A 23,519-nucleotide genomic window follows, 5' to 3' on the forward strand; every position below is an offset into this window, starting at 1 on the left:
GCGTGCTCGATTCATCAATTTTTGTTCAGTCTCACAGTTCTTGTTCGATTGCACTGGCATTGTTACACTGAAATATCTCCAAATCTATCATGTCAAGATTATGCATGATGTAATTTGTAATAGTAGCTAGGGATTTGTTTACAAAAACAAATGTTCCTTTAATCTTTAAAACAAAATTAGACTTGTCTTACAGCACAGAGCAAGGAGATTTCAATGAATACAACACTTTTAATAAATCAGTAATTACCTCGTGGAGTGGCAGTTGGCTCATTTAACCTTTGAAAACAGCTTCTTCCACACAGATTTTAAACTGTGCCCTTGTGAGGTAAGTTTTGAGAGCTAGTCTGGGGAGATTCAAGTGCTTTATAGGTGTATTATTTATACAACAGAAATCCTCTATTCATAGAAGAGAATTTGGAGCACACTGTCTTTTCACAATAGAGATAAATGCAAGTTCACTAAACTACCTCCTAAAAATGTTTGCAAACTCTGCCACTTGGTACCTCTGTTCATAAAGTGGCACACCATGTGCAAGTTCATAGCACCAGAGTTAGGACAATAGAACCTCCTTTAGTTTGCAGTGCAAGCTTGTTGGTTGTAGGGGGTTTAAATAACACTCCACCAGCTGCAAACTAGTCTGCCATAAACAAATTTCTGTAGTTGATATGGTCTGAAAATAGTTGGTGGGTACAGACAATGGCAAAAGGCTATTCCCATCCTTTCCCAGAGTATCTTGGATCATACATGGATTATGCTCATCAGGGCTTTGACACACATTGCTCTGAAAATCAACTAGACACATGCCAACAAACAACTAATGAAGGCTGTTGTTCTTCTGCATGTATGTAATAGATAGGTAATAGATTTGTGCAGATTTCATTAGGTTGGAGGACACAGCAGAATGTTTCAGGGGAAAGAGAACGTACCAAGAATGTATTACAAGTCCTTTAATCACCACCTGTGGACAAGGTAGCTTTACTGCTTCTAAACAGGCCAAAGACATGATGGTGGGTGTTAGTATTTTTCACAGAGAAAAACAGTGCCAGTATCATAACTTGCAATTAAAAACAAACAAACAAACAACAATAATTTTCTCCTGAAAAAAAAAACATGTACAAAGTTAAAATATATGTATTTCATTGACTGATAACTCAGAATTATGTGTTATTAATTTCTGTAGATTCAGTGGAAGAATTTGCCTTATATATTTATTTACTGGAATCCTCTTTGTAGACTGGAAACAACAAGAGACAAATACTACACTATTTATACCCAAGCAGTACACCAGAATTTAATTTCATAATTGATGGCTATCCAATATATTATGCATGCTTTGTTATGTCTTATAAATGCATTAGAGTTCTATAATTTATTCCTTTTCAGTGTTTTTTCATAGAGTGCTTTGCTACTAAACTATGATTCTGGCACTTCATTCAGTCAAAATCTCATCATAGACTTTCACCCTTCAGAGCCCGTCTTGCAGCATTTCCCTTCCACCTCACTAAACCCAGTCCCCTGCAGCTCAGGGGATTCATGTTTGAGCAAATGCAACTTTTAGAGGCATCAGATTTGGTCTAAAGCCTGCAAAAACTAATGAGGATTATTTTTCTTGTTTCTTCAGTAAGTGCTGGATCAGAATCTAAACACAGATCATTGGTTTATAATGCAAAAGCAAGCAATAATTGTTCCTCCTGGGTGTTTCTTCCACCAACATGAGGGACTATGTCACGATAATTATATCTTTGGTTCAACACAGTAACTTCCCAGAAATCCTTGGTTGTGTGAGCAAACATCTCCACAACAGCATCAAGACCACAGCAGATCATAATCTATATATTTATACACACACACACACATATGTGTGTGTGTATATATACACACATAGACACATATATATATGACTTCAGATCCCTGCAGCCACCAGAGGAACAGCGTTGGAAGGCCACCCACGCACCTCTCTACCTCCTGTATCCTTGTCCTAAGTCCTGGCTTTTCTCTCTCTGTATTTCAACTCATTCATTTACTTAATTAATGATATATTATTAATGAAAAATTAATATTACATGGAGACATTTTTCTTCTTTGATGGCACACCAGTCCTCAACTCTGGTCTGAAACATGCGTGTGAATATTTATAAGCCACTTCCTATTGTCTTTGCAAAAATGTATAATTATGCTGCAGCTCTTTGGCATTTCATTAAATATATTACAATAAGATTAAGCTTTCACTAGGCTATCCAGAAGCAGTTCAAATAGGGTGTAAATAACACTGCTACACTGCACAAATATTTTATCAGCCTGCTTTCAGTTTTGTTCTGCAGCAAAGGATGAATTCAGTTCGAAACTTCAGTAATAAATACGCAGCAATGGGTCTCCCTAACCCACACGAGATCAGTTTTCCCCATACAGTTTGGGAGGGGACCCTCTGTCGCCTGCATTAATTTCAGCTCCCTGCATGTAAGTATTTCATGTTTTCATTAGTCTCATTAGCACTCAGTGTCAGCAGGTTGCTCTCCAATGACCCACTGTCTTTGCAGTGAGGTTATGTCAAGCAACAATAATTTCATACACATAAAACTACAAATAAAGGTGGGCAGCTTGACGCTTGCTTTAGATTTGTTTTGCTGTACATGAATTCAAGAAGTGCTAAGAAAAACTGTAAAGCTATGTCTTAGCACTCTAGAAGGTCACAGAATACACTATGTGCTTGTGGGGAGACAAGTTTATCAGACATGATTTATTTTATCATTTCATGTCCTTTCTGCCACAAATATCTGCAAAAACCTGTACTGTTGAGGCTTGTACTGCTTTTCATTGTAGAAATCAAGTTTCCACGCAAATAATACAATGAAGGTTCAGTTATAATATCAACTATGATCCATAGCTGTCAGAGGAAAAAATGTCAAGCATTGGTCGTGCCTGAGCTCAGTGGAATGTGGAATAATTAGAAAAGCCAACACCTTCTGAGTACAGTATTAGCAAATGAGAGCAGGGGCTGAGAGCCAGCTACCAAACACAATTCAGCTGACCTGGGATCTGCTGACGTCTCTGGGAAGGAGGGCTACAACCATTGGCTTCATTTTTTTCTTATTACCTTAAAACCTGAGACATTTAAAAGATCTCACAAATTGAACTGTATGGCCCAAGAACAATGTGGATTGCTTTTCACTGGCCTGTACTTAGCGCTGCTGAGATCTCCAAGGTCTACCCAACTCCAAAATAATTATGCAAATTCTACAGTTCTTAAAATCTGGCTGTTTTTATCTGTGTAGCTAGCTAACAAAACTGAGGCTTTTTTACCTCTGAACAGCTGTACACACTTTATAAGTACTCAGAGGACTTGAGTACTGTCATTTTAATGTAATCATGGAAGTGAAGATGCAGGTTCATTCACCATGAAGGTGCCACCCATGAGAAATTATGGTCCTACTTCAGTGATGGCTGCCCTTCACCCATATGTCTAAGTAACATTTGTTTCCAAAGGTGCAAAGAGAAGGACAAGTTAAAATGACAATCCTTTCAGCCTGAACACCATTTCATATGAAATCCCCTTTTTAACAGACCATCTCTATTCAGGTGAAAATGAGGCATATGCTTAAAAAACTTCTGGCAGAATACAGACTTCATATAACTATGATGTTATTATTCCTTATAGCAGTACCTAGGAAACCCAGGCTCAGTCCAAGCACCACTCTAGTAGTTACACATATGCAGAATAAAAGGTCAGTCACAAACTGCTGCAGTACAGTGTTGGAGCTCAACAGGTGAGAGGTGAACATACAAGGCAAAAAGAACTCATTCTCTTAAGTAAATAAAATTACAAATGGAAAAGTGGTATAGTGAGGAGATGATTTACCTGTAGTAATAGAGAAAGTCAGAAAAAGAGCTGGGATTAAACAAGCCTCAGGAGTTTCTGATTTTCAGGTGATTAGCCAACACCATCTCTTATTAATCATATTGTTATGAGGGAAGTATACAACATGCTTATGCCATTTTTTCCAATTTAGCTAACAGTATGCTAACTGTTAGAGAGTGGCAATGGAAGTGGTTTTTCACTAATGAGTCTTCTCATGCTGTTGAATTAGCACTCTTTTGGCTGGTTCATGCAGATCTCAAATGGAAATTGCTCATGAATTCTTTGCATCTAATCTGCCCTTTCATATGTTATTGATACATTTGAGTGCAGCCCATAGGGTTGTTAATACATGTTACACTCTTAAAAAAAACATACTGTAGCTGCTGAATATGTTGCAATGAAAAAAAAACCAAGGATTCTGGATAGAAAAATATAGAAAATCTTTCAATTTATTCTGAAGTTTCTGCCAGTGAATTAATAAAACATTGGTTAAATACCTGGAGAATACTGCAAAGAACAGAAAGTGCTAACAGAAAAAAATAGTATAATGATCTCTTTTTAATGTTCACTACAATTAAAAAGTATTAAATTAACTCAGCAAGACTGTGTCTGAAAAAATTAGGAGATATGAGACATAATTTGTCAGATGGCTTGCACTGTGCTTGCATTTTAAACTGGAGAAATGTCAGTTTTCCTCAAGTTAGGATAGGTCTGTTATCAAAGTCAGCAAAGTATTACACTGTGTGAGCGTTAGACTGATGCTTCAAAAATTGACTGAGATTGAATTAAAGCAGATAGTTTGATGGACTCTCTATAGGAAGCATTCCGTATTTCTCCTAGATAGAATCAACCTGAAATCTTTTGTTTCAGGTTTGTATTCTTTAATTTACCAGTCTTCTGCTTTACAACTCCCAGAGTAAAGAGTATTTATGTCTGTTTGTGAAATATCTTTCATATAGCACTTTCACTACATTTTTCTTGTCCTCCTAGAAAGTGTGTTCACACACCCATAATTCATTCCACACCCCTTGACATCCAATAAAGTAAGAGAAATCAGATATCTCATTCAATTCTCTGAGATTTTGTTTTATAAAGAACAGGTGAGCACAGGGTCACAGATTCTGCTATTCCAGTTTATACATTTTTTATAGAAACACCCCCTCAAAAAAAAAAAAAAAAAACAAATTGACTTGAAGGATTTTACCTACCTCTGTGCTTTTGCCATTGCCAAAAGTCTCCATCAGTGCAAGAGTCTCTCATGGCGAGTCTGAACTTTCCTTTAATCCATTTAGAAAATGACTCACAATTTATTGAATAATGTAGAGAAAATTAGTATCTTTTCATTAAGGTGATGAAACCCTTTTCGCTGCTGGCATCTGTAAAATGTGTTCTCTATTTTAATTTTATTTATATCAATCTTCTGTGGTGGAGACTAGATTAAAATGGAATGCTTTATGCTTACAGTAAACAACTTTCCCATCCTGCCACGATTGTCATACTGGTTTTGAAAAAGAACTATGTTTCTTATTCCTTGGAGTAACATGATACCTGCAATCAGGAGGAAGCACAATCTAATAGCTCTATACCTTTGTATTCTATTTCTATGAAAACAAATTGTGTACACTTTATCACAGGCAAAAAGAGATAGTTGCTGTGGCTTTATAATGGCGAATGCAGAAGCAATCTTGGAACATTTTACTACATAGTATGTTCCCTCTAAACTATTGAAAAATGCACGATGATGCTTTTCTCTGTTTTCAGATTTCAGGGTCTTCCATAAACATGAATTAAAGTTATATATTACTCTGTGAGTATTGTCACATTGTTACACTGTTAAATATAGTCTTTGTATTTATACAAAATTTATATGTGGTTTGTCATACTGTTAAAGCCATTTCTGAAACACAAATACAGAAAAGTTAACAGACAATTCTACTTGCAAAGAAGTCTGCTTTTCTTTGTACACACTGGAGTAGCAAACATGACACAAGCAAGTGCTTTTGAGTCTCAGGGCTGTATGCACATATTCTCTCCCATTCTCTGCCTGTGTCCTTTTAATCACCCATAAGAAGGCAGTTTGTCACCACTTTGAATTGCTGAGGGGCTTCAGTTTAATGCAAAAACATGAAGACTGAGAAATGTGAAACATAACAAGTTGGGAGATTCAACAAGTAAGGAAATTTTAATCAAATGGATTGTGTTTTTCCAAATATTGCTAGATTCAAGAGGGTGAGGTTAATGTTTCCATGTTGATTTGATCTCAGTTTAGGTATAGATATTTGAAGGCATTCAGTGCATTTTTACTGTTCCATAATAGAATAATTTGTTACTGAAACTGAAGGGGAAAGTGTCCCCAGCAAGCTCTCATCATGCATCAAACCTTTGTGCTCCAAATGATGGACAAGAACAAGCCAAAACTCAGTCACTATCCTTACACAGCCTAGAAAGCTTCTTATGAGCTTTCCAGGCTGAAGCCCAGTGAATTCAGTCTAAGCTGGAAGTTCTCTGAAAGCACCAAAGACTTTGGGCATCATGTTTGGCAACGAATGCATTTTAAAATGAAACACAATTGTGTAAACACTAGTAAATATAAGCTATTCTCTTTTTCTTTTGTTACATGCAGTCTGATCCTCAGATCTCTTACCTGTATTTTATTTCTCTGGTAAACATGATTAGCAAATGCTATTTCAACCAAATGCTTTTTTGTCTGTTAATCCATGCAGACTAAACACATGAAAAGCTTGATGTTTTGATCAAAAATTCTATAGGTTTGCAAACAAAGTTTAAAAAAGAAAACAACAATGTGAATTGGACTGGAAAAAAAAAGCAACAAAATTTTTCTGAGGAACTTTGCTTTTCTCCTCAGATCCATTAGTTATATGCTTAGAGTTTTATATTTTTATAAATGAGACATTTTCTTGAAAAGAACTCAGATATAAGCAATCCCTTATTCACACTAGAAGGAGCTGGGGAATAAAAAAAACAAAACACAAAACAAAATGAAGTAGTAGTCAAGGCTCTTTTCTATCATATCCTTTTCTTTCCCCATGTCTAAGGGTATCTGTCTCAGCCAAAGCAGCCTTGCATGAATAAACTCCATGCTCCCTGTGTTCCCCAGACAGTGAGAAGAGCACAATGAAAACCACTCCAAAATGCTACAGGTGTCTAATTCAGCAAGATGTGAGCACTCACAGCCTGTGAAGCCTGGTGACTAACAGGAGTCTGTAGTACTCATCCAGAATTAACACTTCGGGTCACAGAAACACTCAGGTTTATCAGGATCTGGGAGATCTTGAATGCAAACCGCCTGAGGGAAAGCATCTTAACTCTAACTATTCTCTTTCTCACACCACCACTTCACTACATCTCAGAGCAACATAACCTAAATGTAGAAAAGCTGCAATGTATTCCCTAGGAAAGCTTTCTCTCGCCCCACCCCTCCCCATACAGGTGTACCTAATCTCAAACACAGCAAACTGTGATTCATTTTAAAGCTTTTTTTCTGCCTCTTTGAACCAGAGATGGAAGTGTAAAGCTTTGAAATCAAGTAGACCTCAAAGGATCAGCAGTGCCCAAGAAGGACAACTGGTCCTAAAGATTAAAAGCTTCTTAATAGAAGAGAAAATATATAAACACAAGACTCAAAGGAAATAATTTTCATTGAGCTCTGGATGCCCCTGCCACAGCGTGGTGCTGAGGATTACATGGTGATAAGCTTTGTAGTGCTTCAGACTTACAAAGGATTTGCCAGTTTACATATTAGAGACAAATAGGAGCCTTTAAACTGCAAATAGCCTGAATTTACCCCTTTATAAAAGGAGCCCTTTCTCCAACCCAGCTATACTGGGTAGGGACAGCTAAGAGTACTCATTGGTGGACCTTGGATGATTGTAACAGTGCTGTGATATAAAAACAATATATATCTATTAAAACCTGCACATTATCACATGAATCAGTTGATATTAAGGTTCAGAAATTACTTAGCTTTGATTATTTTTTGAGGTCAATATCCAAATACATGGGCTATATTTTACATCATCAATAAGTAGCTATATCATTTTAATTGCTACTAACAGCATTGCTTCCCCAATGTCTCCTCTCTGTATTAATCTCACACTGCTATTTTACATTGTAAACTCCCTATGCCAAGGCATTCAGTTGTATGGGTTTTAGTACCAAGCACCATAGACTCCTTCTCCATGGTTATGTAATGATACAGCACTGCTACTAGTAAATAATTATGTTGTTGCTTTTCATTCCGTGTCACAGGATTCTTCTCATCCATTCTGAAGATGCTCTGCTCTGATGATTGCTGTGATGTCCAGTATTTAGCCGATACAGTTTTTCAGTTTGCCCATTGCAAAATCTGTTATTAGAGCACAGATTCAGCCCTCATGTCTTTTCATGTGTATACCAAAGAGATATCTCTTTCTCCACTGTTAGCAGCTTTAATGACACCCTTCTGAAAAGTACATGTGAACAGCAACATTAAACTGCCTTGCAAGCACAGGTGTAAAGGGTTTTTTGTTGTGTGTTGTACATATGGAGAAATGTTATATTACATGATAAAAATAGGTATAAAGTGTGAGAAGAAATAAGACAACACAGAAAGCTAGATGATTGGTATAGGGCTTCTCCAAGTGAACTAGTCTAGTATAGTCTATTCAAAGCTTAGTTTAGTTGCTCCAACCTACTCGCCTCTTCTTCAAGACTAAAGGATCTTTCAAATACAAGATGTTTCTCCCTGTGTTTAAAGTAAACTCATTGGGTGAAAACCATATCCCTGCTGAGACAATTATTCAGCAAGTCTGCTTGTATAATCATATACCAAGTGAAAGCCTGTTTTGAAATATACTAATTTGGATTCCTGAATTGCAGAAGCTTCCCATTAGAGTTAATTTGCTGGCCAGAAATATTGTTTCTCATTCTGGTTTATTTTGCACTATATATATTTTATTTGCTATACTTGGATGCATTCCAGCATGGCCAGGCAAATATCTTGACCATATGCCACTCAGATCAGCCATGCACCTCAACAATTGGCAGGTTTGTCCAGCTTATGTGATGATTAAATATCTCACCTTTCCAAAGGAAGTCTTAATTGCACTTTAGAGGAAATGAAAGTGAAAATTAATGAATGTATAACTGACCTTCTTCTTATAGGACTTCCCACTCTATATTAAGCATTTCCCAGAGTTTACTAGCAGCTTTACTTAAAAAACAGCTTCCTTTTTGTTTACATGACATGCTTTTGTGATCATTTAAGCAATCTAAATTATTTCTATTACATTCTTACCTAAAGAATATGGCATTTGTCTTAGCTTGGGTGTGTGTGTACTTAAGTCTACCATTTGGAAATACACATTTATAGTATCACATACCTATATGCTTGCATCTGTGTGTGTGTTGTTAGTTTGCAGCAAAGGAAGATAGATCAGAAAGTCAGGGGAGCATTAAGAAGTTACATGAGGCTGCTAGGAGGATCCAAAGTGTTTGAGGGTTGACTGTGTTGTTAGTGGTTCATTTTTTCATAGTCCTCACTGGAAAACAAAACGCTGAATTGGAACAGTCCTATGAAAGGTAGTTTTCTTCTCAGAGCCAAGTCAAAAGAGGATTCTTTCCTAGTAAATGAAGATCGGAGCATCAAAAAGAGCTGCTTAGGTGGGACAACAACAGGTCTGTTGATATAGTGTGATGGGTATAACAGTGTTTGTTGATAATGCTGATGATACATAACTTTGCAGCCATAGAATCATAGAATAGTTAGGGTTGGAAAGGACCTTAAGGTCATCTAGTTCCAACCCCCCTGCCATGGGCAGGGACACCTCACACTAAACCATATCACCCAAGGCTCTGTCCAACCTGGCCTTGAACACTGCCAGGGATGGAGCATTCACAACCTCCCTGGGCAACCCATTCCAGTATCTCTCCTAGCCTGAGAACAAGAGTGCAGTTCAAGTATTATGGACACTCTTTTGTCCCTTGCTGGATCTCTCTCTTCTGCAGTCTCCTGCATTCTGGTCCATGCAAAGCCTGCTCTTGCATGTTGAAATGGAATAGTGATATGCACTTTTTAGTCTAGGAGCATCTGTGTGTTTGGTGCATTTATTTTTCATTGTGGGTTGGTCATATGTCAGAGATTAAAGGGACTGATAGCTTTGTCTGTGTAGCTGTAAAATAAGGGGAAGGACATTAATAGCAGCTGCAGATACGTTTTTAGGTGTCTGCTTGGGATTTTGTGAGCATAAACAACTAGGTAAAAAAATATTCAAGAATGTAATTATAAACTCCGATATGTCCTGAAATCAATGCATTCACAACAGGGTATTTTCCAGAGCTGAATGGTGTGATACAAGGTAGTTTACTGTTTCAAAGATATTTTATGGCCTTGAAGCAACTCTGGGCTGATATGAATGGGTAAAGCATCTCTATTTGACTGAGTGTGCAAGAAGCTTTGATAGTTAGGCTTCATGAGTGCAAACATGAAATTAATTCTTGTCAGAGAAAACAAACTGCAGACAGAACCACATACACCAACTAGTTACAGTTTGCAAGGTTAGCTGAAGTTGGTCAAAATCCCCAGACAACAAATGTCATTAAGATCCAGTTAAGTATATAGACAGATACCAATTCCCAGGCAAGAAACTTCATTAAGATTCACTGAAGGTTGTAAACACATGTGAGCAATAAATTCAAACAAGATCCAAACACTGTCATCATTTACAATGTTAAATATTTGGAAATTAAAAGTTACTGCTAGAGATAATATGGATTCTATAAAATTCACAATCATGTTTCAACAAACTGAGCTGCTGCTTTTCATCATTACCTTACCTTCTGTTGCTTGTTGAGGTGCTCCCTGCCATGGAACACTGAAAGCTGCAAGTCTACATGGACTCCAAAAATTCAGCAAAAAGACAGCTATAGGTATTGAAAACAAATCAGGCGCTGTTTATTCTGGAGTACCCTGAGCCACAAGTCCTGAAGACCTGGAGAATATTCTAAGGAAAATCTCTTTCAACTTGCCTTGTTCTTGTATGTGTCCAAAAAGGCCAGATTGGACACCCATGAAGATGGGCTGTTAAGATGGATGGTCCTTTGGTCTGAAGGAATATTGCTGCCATCACAGTATTCTCTGCAGTCACAGCATGAGAGTAGATGAGATCTCGTGTATACGGAAACTATGGGAAGCAGTGCACTGTCTTAAAGAGTAAAAGATGCAAACAAGTAATTAAATGCGGAAACCTTGCAACTAAATTTCAATTGAAGGGTTTAGAAGGGATGCTCTGCTTCTAAAATGCAGTGTTGGACCCTTGAGATATTATTTAATTAGATTTTTCATTATAACAGAGTTGTGAACATTGTATTTTCTCTTCTAGCTTCCATAGTGATTGGGAAATGGTGGTGTGAGATGGAGCCCTGCCTAGAAGGAGAGGAATGTAAGACATTGCCTGATAACTCTGGATGGATGTGTGCGACTGGCAATAAAATCAAGACCACCAGAGTAAGTCTCCTTTCTGTCTATACCCAGGAGGTCTCAATAGGAAAGGGAGCGACTAATGATTGCTCGCTCATATCTTTTCATCGTCATGTCTGCTGTAAAAGTCTTAAAGGTCACTGCATACCTCCCCAGTCATTCAACACTTATTATTTAGTGGAAGTTCAGATGGATTCAGGCTGGTCAGCTGGGTCCAGGCTTGATGACCAGCAGGTTGGAGCTGCTGAATCTCCAGGTCACTTTCTTACAGATATTGTCACCTCTGGATCACATCTCAGTGCCTTTCTGGTGTCTAAATGGGAGAATATAAGATCAAAGGGATCTGCTGGATCCTACATCCATTCCTTGACTGTTCCAGGCCACATCTGCAACAGCAGCTGTACAGGTGCTTTGTAGCATCAAACAAAAAGTGCTAAGCACTCAACTCACTGTCTACATTTGAGGTCTTCAGAGCAGCTCTCTCCCCATGCACCTGTGAGTGACATACCTTTGAGATACTGAAGATGCAGGTAAAACAGGCCAGGCATGTACATTGGTAGGAAAAATGCAGAGATACAGCTGCAAAAAGAGCGTGAATGAGCTGGCTACACTTCTCCCACTATGAGATTACCTTGGGGAAAAAAGTATGTTTAAAAAATGGATTCCAGTTTTTTTCTTGCATTATGCAATTATTTCACAACCATTTTTGTAGAACTACTACCTATACCTACTGTACTCCACACATTATTTTCATGCCCCAATCAATTTTTTTTCTAGTGGTCAACTGAAAATATGTTTTACGAATTAATAAATTTTGTTTTTCAGTGAAGTGGAAAATAACTTTTGAAACCTAAATTTAAAAAAAAAATCAAGAATTTTTTCCCTCTTTAAGAAGTTCTACATATTCATAACCAGCTACTAATTCACAGGAATGTGAAGCTCAGTGTCACAATGTCCAGACTTCTTCCTTTTTCTACAGTCCTGACTTGAGTAAATTTCCATGTCTTCTAGGCCTTTCGTTGAAAGAGTAGATTCTACCTCAATTAATCCCCATGCCATCCACATTCTTTTCTTTCCCACTGTATGATATAAACTGGGATGAATGATTTGTCTTGCAACCCTAGTTTCTTGAGCAGTGCCTTCTGGCATGGCCAATCTTAGCACCACATTTAATTAGTAGGATACATACTAATTTAGGAGGTTTTCTTTGTAGAAGGCAGTAAGTGGCCCCTGAAAACAGGATGCATGTTATCTCTTTGTCATCTCCTAAAGAAAAGGAGAAAGCATGGAGGGCATTGTGATTCCTTGACTCAGTTTCTTCCTTGCAGTGTCTTTGTGGCTACAAACCACTCTATGCTCACAACCTATCTGTCCACAGTGAAACACCCCTAAAAGACTGTGCCCTAAAGTACATGCCTTGCAGTGCAATTGAAATACAAAACCAAAACCACCCACAAACTTACTGTATGTCCTTTTCAATGAGGCAACATCTTTCTCACTGAATCAGAGAATTAAAATGGAAGAAAGTGACATTAAAGAAGCAATAAGCAACATGAAGTGTGTTATACTTTTGTTAAATTACAATAATTCAGGACTGCTGCAGTCTGTCTGCAAATTATATAATTTAGGAATTGCATTTGCTTTTTTCCTGTGAAATTGTCCTGCTCTTAACTCCCCCAACCCTCATCATATAAGCTAGTTTTAGGCGATAGCCTGCATCTAGAAGTGATTGCTAGAAATGTAGCAGCTTCATTAATATGCAGATGTGTGGTCCAATCTATTCAGTATGCATCATTGTATTTCATTTAAATTAAATACTTACAGAGTGAGTGCTCATAACTGAAAAAAATATTTCTTCATTTACCCACAGGAGTTATTTTAATTAGCTTGTGAGGGGAGTACCTTATGGTGCTGCTTCCAGTAGAATTTTGCTTTGTTGCTTTAAAATATCATTACAGAACTCAATTGACAAAGGCAACATGACATGATGTGCTTAGGAGCCGTCTCTTGCGTTTTCCAAGCAAAAAATCTACTTCATAATCCCTGAAACTTTGCTAGAATCCAAACTGCTGCGTCAAATCTAGCAACATAAATATAAAATAATAGAAGCAATCAGATCCTGAAACAGGCATTTTTTTTCTTTGTTTTGTCATTTCAGATGGCATCAGAGAAAGGGATTACACTATAATCTGTATTGCCCCAATCCAGGCTGCAAGTTTGGGCCATGTGTGTCTAATTTAGGCACTTAAGGAAGTTAAGAAAGCAGAAGGAACAAGACAAATAAGTCAACATCCTAGATATATCTGTAGTGATTAGCCAAAAAGCTAGAGCAAGTCACCATGGGCTGTAAACTGTTTTAATGAAGGCTTTTCCTCACACAAAATACATGGACATTAGGCAGCTGCTCTTGTCCTGACAAGGAAAACATTCATGTTTATGACTCTCAGGATTAAAATACCTATTAGTATATTCTCCAAGACCCACAGTAAATAACATATAAGCATCTCTGTACGTGTGTATATATATATATGTATGAGAATATAAGAATATTCACAATATATGTAATTTTATAGTGTAGTGTGTTACTTCATGGCTGGTTCTCAGATGTGATGAATACTGATTAGTATCAGAAGAACATGGACAACAGATCCAGTAAAGGCTTTTTGCCAGCATATCCTCCTTTTTGTGTGTTTAGTGTTTTAGCATAGCTCACTAATGAAGTTGTTAAAGCCAAAGATATAAAGCTCAGAGCCTCTGTAAATTGATTTGTTTTCTATTGATGGTCAGAGCAGGTGACAAACACTGGAAAGAAATCATTCTGTAATTCAATTTTTGGAGCAGTTGCAATGATTTTTCTTTTTTCTTTTTTTCCTTTTTTCTTAAAGAACACAATTTTCAATGCTTTCCTTCAAAGTGTGGGGCTCTTGGAGCTGCACTAGGACTTGGCTGGAGATCATATCACTACATTTCAGCAACTGGTACCAGGGGAAATGTGAGCATGGTCTTAGTCTGAATGCTTGGAGATAGTGCCCCTAAGGGTACTTAAATGCCTGTAAGAACCAGAGCTGCTGAAAACCATGAAAACATGCATCCCATGTTTTGCTGCTTCTCATTTAACCAAGGGAGTTACTCACAAGCTCTTGATGTTGCATTGGTGTCTGCAAAAAATCCCTTTTTATGTAGTCCATACTAATAACACCTCTAAATACTTCAACAAGCTGTTTTTCTGCTGATACTATTAAAGCATTCAGCACCTGGGGACTGCCACAGCAGGTCAGCTTAGAGCATCTCTCCAGTTTCACTGCCTGTGCCCTCCATTGCAGCCTACCCACACCTCCAGTTCCCAGAGTAACACTTATTTCACCACACATTTTGCTGCCATAGAAATGCAGACCATTTTAGGGTGCCCTGAGGAACCTGAGCATCACGTTTCTTAGCAGCCATTGTTCATCCCATGCTGCAGCAAATAGCAGCTGTGGTGTCCGTGACCCCGTGGTCCCTTGTCATTCCATACTCCTACACCAACCACACCAACACCTGAGGCAGTGTACAAACAAGAAATGGGTGTATTCATCCGTGAGAGAGTAAACACATCAGGATCACTCATCAGTGGCAAACCAGGAGAGCAGAACATGGGAACTGGGGCAAGGAAGGAAATGGTAAATAAACCCAGTCTTCTAAGTTATCCAACTATGTTAATAGGTCAAATGATTTCCAGGTCTTTTTAATTTAGAGTGATGAAGAAATCCCTCTATTTTTGTAATAACAGTCTCTGTAGTTAAGAAAAATGTCAGTTCAATGCAGTAGAGCACAAGACAATAGTAAATCTCTCTTGCTACAAGACTACATTTCAACATATCACCCAGTGCTTAGCTAATGATTTCTAGCCCTGATTTAATGCCTGAGCCTGCTCATATTCAAGTCAATTTGAGTTTCATTGCTGACCTAGTTGTCTAGCAAAGAGTTGGACCCCTTGTGCCATTCATCTTGTATATCAGTGCAGAAAAGAAACAAAAGCCTCTCCTCGGGAGAGATATTTTTGCTTCTGGTCAGTTGTTCTTATTTCAGCATTCTTAAAAACCGTCTGGGCGGTGGTGTTTCCTCTTCAAGCCATTAGTGTGCTTGCTCAGATCAATTGTGGTGTTAGTCATAAAGAGTGATGGTTTTATCGTCTGTTGCAGGCTGTGTTATCTCACCCAAGGTGAGTAGATGAAGTCAGTCAGACTTTCCAGTCTGTTATATAGCTAGTCATTCCCTATCCTACTCTTCTTTGGCTAAGAGGGTTGGTATGGATCCAAATGAAAGATGGATCCATCTACATGTCTTTGTTTAGCAGAAACTGCTAGCATCACTCTGAGAAAGGGAGGGTGGAAGGCTAAGATGAGCCTGACCCCATGCCCAAAGCTGTCATACACCACCAGCCAAGGTGACCAATGCACATCCAGCATCTCCCAAGGCACGGGCAGGAGCTCGCTCAGGGTCTGCCTCTTGTACATCCTTAAATCCCTGCAGCCCCAAGAGAAAAGACCCTTCTCCCCCAGATATTGCAGTTTAAACTCAGCTATATCATGAACAGGACAAAAATATCACAAAGCCTGGGTCTGTCTTTCCTCTCATATATTATATGACATATTTTATATACTGATGCTTTTGCGCTTTCTTACTGCAGATCCACCCAAGGACCTAACAGAGCGCCGTCTTCAAGGAGACAGTGAAAGCCCTGCTGATTTATGAGGACAAAGTATTGAAAGTTTAAAACCATCTCAGCATTTACAAGCCAAATGGATTTCTTATTTGCACTTTGACTGTTTACCAGACAACAACAGTGGCTTTACTGTGTGAAAGCAAGTATTCAGTGGAAATAATGCCCCTGATTTTTGACAGCTGAAAATAAAAATGAAGAAAATGGTTCCTTTGGTAAAGTTTCCGAGGTTGCAAAGTACAAACAACAATCTAAGTTTGGATCTACAATTTACTTTATACCAGTTAAAGTATATATATAGAAATATATATATATATTAATATATGATATTTTGAAATAAAAGCCTCACTCTTCAAGAAATTGAATAGTACCACACTTTGCTGCAGCTGCTGTAAATTTTTTTCTTCTTTTTTGTAATGGTCTGGAAGATCCCTACGTGTTTCAGAGAGAAATGTGGCAGTGAAGAGGCAAAGCAAACCTGCTGCGGTACAAGGATGCCTAAGAGCTACACGAATCCTACCGATGTGGCATCCAGAGCTTCCTGTTCCCTTTGGCAGAATGTTGAGGGCATTTGTTGTTCCACTTTGTGTTCTGGAGGCTTTTCCCCTTGTGCAATACTAGCATGCTGGCTTTGCTTCATTAACCATACTTGATTGATATATAACAATGATAATTCTATCCTCTTTCAAGAAAATATTTTTAGAGCTGTTAGATATTCCATGAAGAAGAGATGGACAGCTACTGAGTGAAGTACAGTATGTATTAAAGGTTTATTTGGCAGAGTTTGGTAGACTGTGAGCTCCCTTCTTATTAAAGGTGTACTGTACGTACAATGTCTTCAGACTTTGTATAGCTCATAGAGACTACAGTAAAAAACCAGTAACCAACTCTAAAGCTTTGTGTTGTTGGCTCACTAATTCTTTGAAACAACAACAAAGCTATTTCTTTCCAGACCAATGTGGGAGAGGGTTTTTACATATGGTTTGGTTTTTTACGAGCCCATTTGCAATTGGTGAACAAGCATTTCAGGTTAAGCAAATGTCTCTGTGGACACCTCGAATGCTCAAGCACATGCACACACATGCCTGTCTGTGTGCTTTTATCCCACAGCACAGGTGGGAGAAAAACCTAAATTTAAGCTTCCCCTGTTGCAGGTCAGGCTAATTCTCATTGAGAGCATCTGCCACCAGCTAAAACATGCATATGGGCAATTCCATGGCACAGCAAATGCACAACAGTTTGCAGTAAGCAAACTGTGTCTAAGCCACGTCTTCATTTCAGGAAGAGTTTCTTTCAGATTATTTTTAATCTGTTTGTTGCTAAGGTGAATTAGCTGAGTCGAGATGCTCTTCAGCAAGGATGTGTCCACAGAGACTCTGACCTACTCAATGCAAGCGGTTTTAATTCACATTTCTAGCTAAGCTGTTGCTGTTCACCATGCTGCCTGGCTCTTGCATCACTGAAGAAAGATCACATCTGAGGGCTGACATGTGCAAGCCAAGTTCACATTCCCAGTCACTTTTGCGAGCAGTCCAATTAATTTCAGGGGGTTTATTCGTGTGGAAAAGTATCCTGCTGTCACGCATAAGTCTGCACAATCTACCTTTTGGTATGCCTAATGCTACTGAATCAAAAAGGAATAAGGAACTGTAAAACTTGTTCTATCCAGTACAGTTTAATTTCTTTAACGTTTCAAATTCTCTTTCAGCCTGCTTACCTTGCCTCTCACAAAACCCCTTTGGCCGTGCTGATCACTTCTAATCCAGCGCAGAGAAAGTGCTGCATTTCCCAAGCTAGAGTTGGTCAAAATTCTCACGCTAACTTTCTTTCTCCTTCAGGGCAACCACTTCAGTCCCTGATGCTTCAAGAGGCAGAAATTTGTCACTGTAATTATGCTGTATATTAAAACAGCTACATGATGTGTCACGCCATACTCCATGCCAGCTTTCTGTGCTGGTCCTTGGCTGATGCTCACACTGGAAAAGGATATGCTATTTCCAAGTACCTCTATTATTTTCCCTTCAAAAAGACATGAGAGTGAAAAGTGGTCAGGGAAGAAATTTGGTTTTCTTCTGTGCGCAGAAAGACTAAATAGGAGCATGTTATATGTCCTAGCACATAGAGACCAGACTCACCTGTGGCCCAGCAAGAACAACATGTATTTTCTGGCCACAGCCACTTGACTAAACCGCAGAAGACGCCTGGACCCTAGTCTATGTTTTAGATATGGTCTGCCATAGCTATGTGTCCTTGGTCCCATCATCTCAATGAGGAGAGGACCACTGCTTGCCTAGTTATCTTCACGTAGATGTGATCCCACAATGAGATCTCAGACCAGCTCCAGGCTCACCTACCACAAGGAGAAACTCCTTCAGAATAAATCCTTAGCAATTCTTCATTTTACTACAACAGCACTTTAAAAAAACCCTCTAGACCTAGGAAGCCCTCGGTGCACTGGGAGACAGACTCTGCCACCAGGCAATAAGTTGATTAAAAGCCAGGATATGTATGTTATCATCCATTTAACAGCAGGAACTGAGGCACACAAGGGTAAATGGCCACTCAAAATCATATTGGAAGGTATAGAAAATTGAGCAGAAATTTAACTTTGATTTCCTTATTCCAAGCCTACTGATAACCCCACACAGCAAACTAACGCATGGCCTTTTGTGCCCCTTGCAAAGCCCGAGTTATCACCACTGAGAGGTATTTAACCCATCGCAGTGTATCTGACATGGTATATCTGTGAGTAGATAACAATGCTTTAGCCTGTGTCTATGAAATATGCCTGTTGAGACTGGGAAGTATTAGACTTGCTAAACCATAAGAAGGAAATGTTGTCATTACCACAGCAAAGTTTCTTAGAGATGTTTATGAATTTTTTGTTGCCAGTAGGCAGCCTCAAATATCAGCACACCGAATTCAGTAAACATCTGTGTCTCTTTGAAGTTGCTGCAAAATCTGCTCATGAAGTGTGGCACTGAGAAATTGTTGTTTTAATTAAAATGTTTTAGAGGGGAATTAAGGCCTTTGCTAAAATAATGACTAATAAAACGTGAAGTCAAACGGAGAGCTGGATGCAGCTAATCTTCATTGTTCCAGTGAACTGAATTGAAAACAATAGTAAATAAAACCCAACCAGTTTGAAGTCACAATGATCATGTATTTCAGTGAGATGAACAGTAACACAGTGTGTTTCAGGAAGATGGTAGAGCAGCTTACCTTGGGCAATGGAAACACAATGTATTTCAGTAGTGGAGTGAATGAGGGGCCACATCCTCATGAGAAAGTGACAGTCATGCCACTCTGCACAATGTTTAAAGGTATTTACATCCGTAGAAGAGAAAGGTAAAAGTTCCTGCTTTTTGGCAGAACTCTAGACAGAGACATGCCAGGGTAAAAAGAAAAGTAGTTGTAAATGCATCCAAGATAAATTTAGATTTCTGTCAATGTTTCTTCTTCAAATGTGTGAAAAAAACAAGTTATGTAAAACTGAAATGTACAAGTTGGAAAAAATACTGAAAAAGAAAAAAATAGCTACCATCTGCCTATTGATTCAGAAAATCTAGATTATGTGCTTCTGTCCAAAAATCTCTGGTAATAAAGAGCTCAGTGTGGTATGACTTAACATTGCTACATGCTATATCTGAAGGAAAAAAGACGCATGGAGTAAGTCCACTCCTAGGGCCAACAATTACGAACAGCATGATGTGTACTTAACCTTGGCTCATTACACAGAGAAAGGACTCTGAAGGTGATACAGTAACTGATGAGTGATGCTCTTATCAGACCTACTGATTGAAAATTAACAGAGTTTGCAGATACTTTCAGTGGTGTATTCTATTTTCACATCATAAAATTATCAGTTATGTTCCTAACTCTCCTCATTTGCCACTTTTCTATTCTGCTGTATGGTCTAAATATAATTACAGATCATAGAGAAGTTGTGGAGATAAACATACCCTGGCTTGGAGAGCACATTCATTTCATCTGAAGGTGGCAGTCTTTCTTTCTTCTTCAGTGGCAGGATGAATATTGTGGTGTAAAATGAGCTTGTCTTTTATCAATACCTCAGTTGCATCCCAGTAAGCAGGGTTTAGAGCTTGCCTGACAAAGAAATGGGTCATGCTTCTTTGCTTGGTATTTTATATTTTTTGTCAGAGAAAAATAGAAACACATTCCACAAATAATCCTTCAGGTAGACAGAAGGAGATGTGTGTACAGGGCAGTTGGTTTAAGGCTGTCAACAGTTTTTCTAGTTCACCGGTTTGAATTCAGATCATAGGCCTGACACATATTTATGGTTTCTTCTCTGAAATGCTCGCACAGTCAAACCACTTCACAAATATTTGTACTTTATAAAACTATGCCACTCTGAGGAAAAGAAACTGACTCTTCTGCTTTGCAGGTAGGAAACAAAGACTCATGAGAGTTGAGACCTGTTTAAGATTATCCTAAAGAACCGCAGGAGAGCTAGCAATAGAACTGAGGACTCCTGGATTTTTAGGTCATCATTGCAGATGGTTCATCTACAGTTCACAGACTCACTGACAGCAGACCCCAGCTTTTAGATCAAGTCACAGAGAGCAGAATTAGGATGCTTGCAGTCAAGTGTGGACAATTTTCTGCAAGAACCAACTGCTCAGAACTTCCTTACCTCCCTTCAGCTGGGATTTTCAAACCACAAAAGCATGGAAGACCAACACTACAGTTACTCCAACATCTGCTCCCACAGGGACACAGTAACATAGTCCTGCCTTAGTGTGGTTTCATGGCTCCTTAAGTATAAATTGCTGTGAGCATTTCAGATCAGAAGAGAGAACAGAAAAAGCACAGAAATGGCTGTGGTGGACTGAGAAACAAAGGTAGCCAACAGTCCTTCTTTTGGAGGTCACGATTTCTCAGAGATGCCCATAAGACAGAATGATTTTCATGTAAAAGTTGACTTTGAACAGAGAAAGCATGCATTCCCCCACACCAAGGAAGTGCCTGAACCAGCCAACAAGGACAAATAACTTGCCCTCTAGTGAACAGGATACTAAGCTGCCAAGGGACAGGGTACTACACAGGGTAACTAAGTGAATGGGAAATAAAAAAATCACTTTATTTTTTGACAAATATTCATCTGTGGGAATGCTTGGACGTCTTTGATAAAACCTTTTGCTGTTGCTTGACAAGTACCTTTAATTCCTGAGTGCAGCTCAGAAATGTGCAGAGGTGTTTCTTATGTGGCAGGCCTGGGTATGACAGTTTTTCATTCAAGGCTCATTGTTAGACTATTTTTGTCTTCTCATGATGTGGTAATATGGTCAAATTTATATGACCAGAAACAATATATGTGTCTGAGCATCAAGTTACTAACCCACATTCCCATTGTCTCTCATTCGCTTGCTTTTTCAGATGGCTGTCCTTGATTCTGTTAGAAATGAGGGCTAAAGACCCACCCAGTTTTGAAGCAAACTGCCTATAACCTAAAGTATTGCTCAGGGGAATATGCAATTTCTTCCTCACACCTGCCATTCTTCTTCATTTCCTATTTCATTTCATTTTCATTTCATCTCATACCCTCTCTTTCACACCACTTAATTATTTTCATCCATCTCTATTCACCACTACTGCCCCACAGACAGAGAAAGCAGCTCTGCTGTCAAGACCCAATTCAGGGAGCTGTCCCCCCCAACAACTGTGATTTATGTGATGATCTTTCTTGTCCTTTTTCCTATGTACTTTGGAAGGTGAGATCCCAACCTCACTACAGCTGCTATGCCAGCAGCTCCTCGTATTTCACTGCCCACAACAGCAATCCACAGCTCAGGGCCACAGGGTCTCTCCCAGGTGTGCCCTAGTGTATAAAGCATATGCTACTGATACTTGATTTGCAGCACAGGAGTTATTTGTCAGCTCCTCACCTTCACTGAACCTGTCCTGTTTGCTGCTTCTACAGTCTTGTATACCTTGACCAGAACCAAGAAGTCAGCACACAGACTACTGGGGGCTTGCCATAGCTTATGCCTCTGCAAGAGGACAATTTATCGCTATTGATTTGATCAGACTTGAAATAGAGAATGAAGAACAGACCAAGTGACTGTTAAATGCACAATATGGGATACAAGCACAGACATGTTAGGTTCTTTTCTGAACACTTTTTTCTCCAGTGTTCTTTCTGTTACATTTCTTTTCTGAAAGACTCTACTATCAAGACTTGTAGAGCTTACATGCTATCTCACGTAAAGTGGCCCAGAGTTTTTCCAAATCTGGCACCAAGTCCCTAAAGCCCTACTAGTATCTCACAGGCACTGATGTCAGGCAGAAAAACAATTAGGAAATGCTACCAGCTGAAGACAATGATCTCTCTGTCCTTCCTCTGCTTTAGAAAACTCTTCTCAACAATATCATCTCAGCTGTGCATCTAGCAGCAACCTACAAAAAGCACTTCTGATGGGATCACAGTACATCCCTTTCCCTATCACAGAATAAAGCTGCAAAAGAAGGATAACAGGGTTTCTTACAGTCAGTGCTATTCAAGATCTGGGGGCAAAATAAGGAAGAGCAGCCTAAAACTTTAATTGTTTAGCATATAATTGTTGTTAATTTCTAGTCTGTGCTCTCCTCCCTTAATATATTCCACACATCTACCTGGAGACTACAGTGATTCCACCTTAAAGCACCTCCTGTAGCTATACCATTCAAAACCTTGATGCTTACAAAGGAGCCCCAAAAACCAACCACAACACATTAAATGAGTAGACCTTGTCAATGTATTGCTGCCTTCAGTTTCCCTTTCAGCTGCTGCCCTTACACTTCCAACAGAATTTGACATGAATACCTACGAGAGAATCGTTCTCCCAAAAACCATTGTGAGACATGGTCATCTTACGCCTGAATAATTGAGGCACCCATTTCTACCAACAGCCAGTTTCTTTGTGTACTCTTCATTAACCCACAGCTGCCCTATTTAAACTGATAGAATTGTAGAATCATAGAATAGTTAGGTTTGGAAAGGACCTTGAGATCATTCAGTTCCAACCCCCCTGCCATGGGCAGGGACACCTCACATTAAAGCTTGCTGTGCAAATCTTCTTCCAGCCTGGCCTTGAGCACTGCCAGGGATGGAGCATTCACAACTTCCCTGGGCAACCCATTCCAGTGCCTCACCACCCTAACAGTAAAGAATTTCTTCCTTACAATTAAAGGCAGTGGTTTGGGTAGAAGAAAAATGGGAGTTCATCATAGGTAAAGTTCTTAATCAGGTTTATTATTGTTTTTCGTATCAAACCCAAGTTTACATAATAAAGATCTCTCAGAAGATACAGTCTACTACATAGGAAAACCAGTTGTTCATCACTAATTGGCTCCATCCTTCTCAGACACTTTTCCACAGACACCTAGAATCTGTATTTCTGAGCATTTACAAGCCTAGCACTAAGATAAATGAAAACTGAGAACTGACCAGAAAGCAAAGATTACCAACCTTGACATTCAAT

General features: G+C 38.9%; 1 protein-coding gene across 1 annotated transcript in view; it reads left to right on the top strand.

The window, feature by feature from the left end:
- TAFA1 (TAFA chemokine like family member 1) overlaps positions 1-16,864 on the top strand; it is a 214,028-nt gene extending 197,164 nt beyond the window's left edge. Inside the window, exons 4-5 of the mRNA XM_005149404.4 lie at positions 11,236-11,360; positions 16,003-16,864. Of these exons, the coding sequence (XP_005149461.1) occupies positions 11,236-11,360; positions 16,003-16,020 (143 nt within the window). The 3' untranslated portion in view covers positions 16,021-16,864. The remainder of the gene's footprint in view (positions 1-11,235; positions 11,361-16,002) is intronic.
- The last annotated feature ends 6,655 nt before the right edge of the window (positions 16,865-23,519 follow it).

This window comes from Melopsittacus undulatus, chromosome 9 (assembly GCF_012275295.1).
Source record: "Melopsittacus undulatus isolate bMelUnd1 chromosome 9, bMelUnd1.mat.Z, whole genome shotgun sequence".
NCBI lineage: Eukaryota > Metazoa > Chordata > Aves > Psittaciformes > Psittaculidae > Melopsittacus > Melopsittacus undulatus.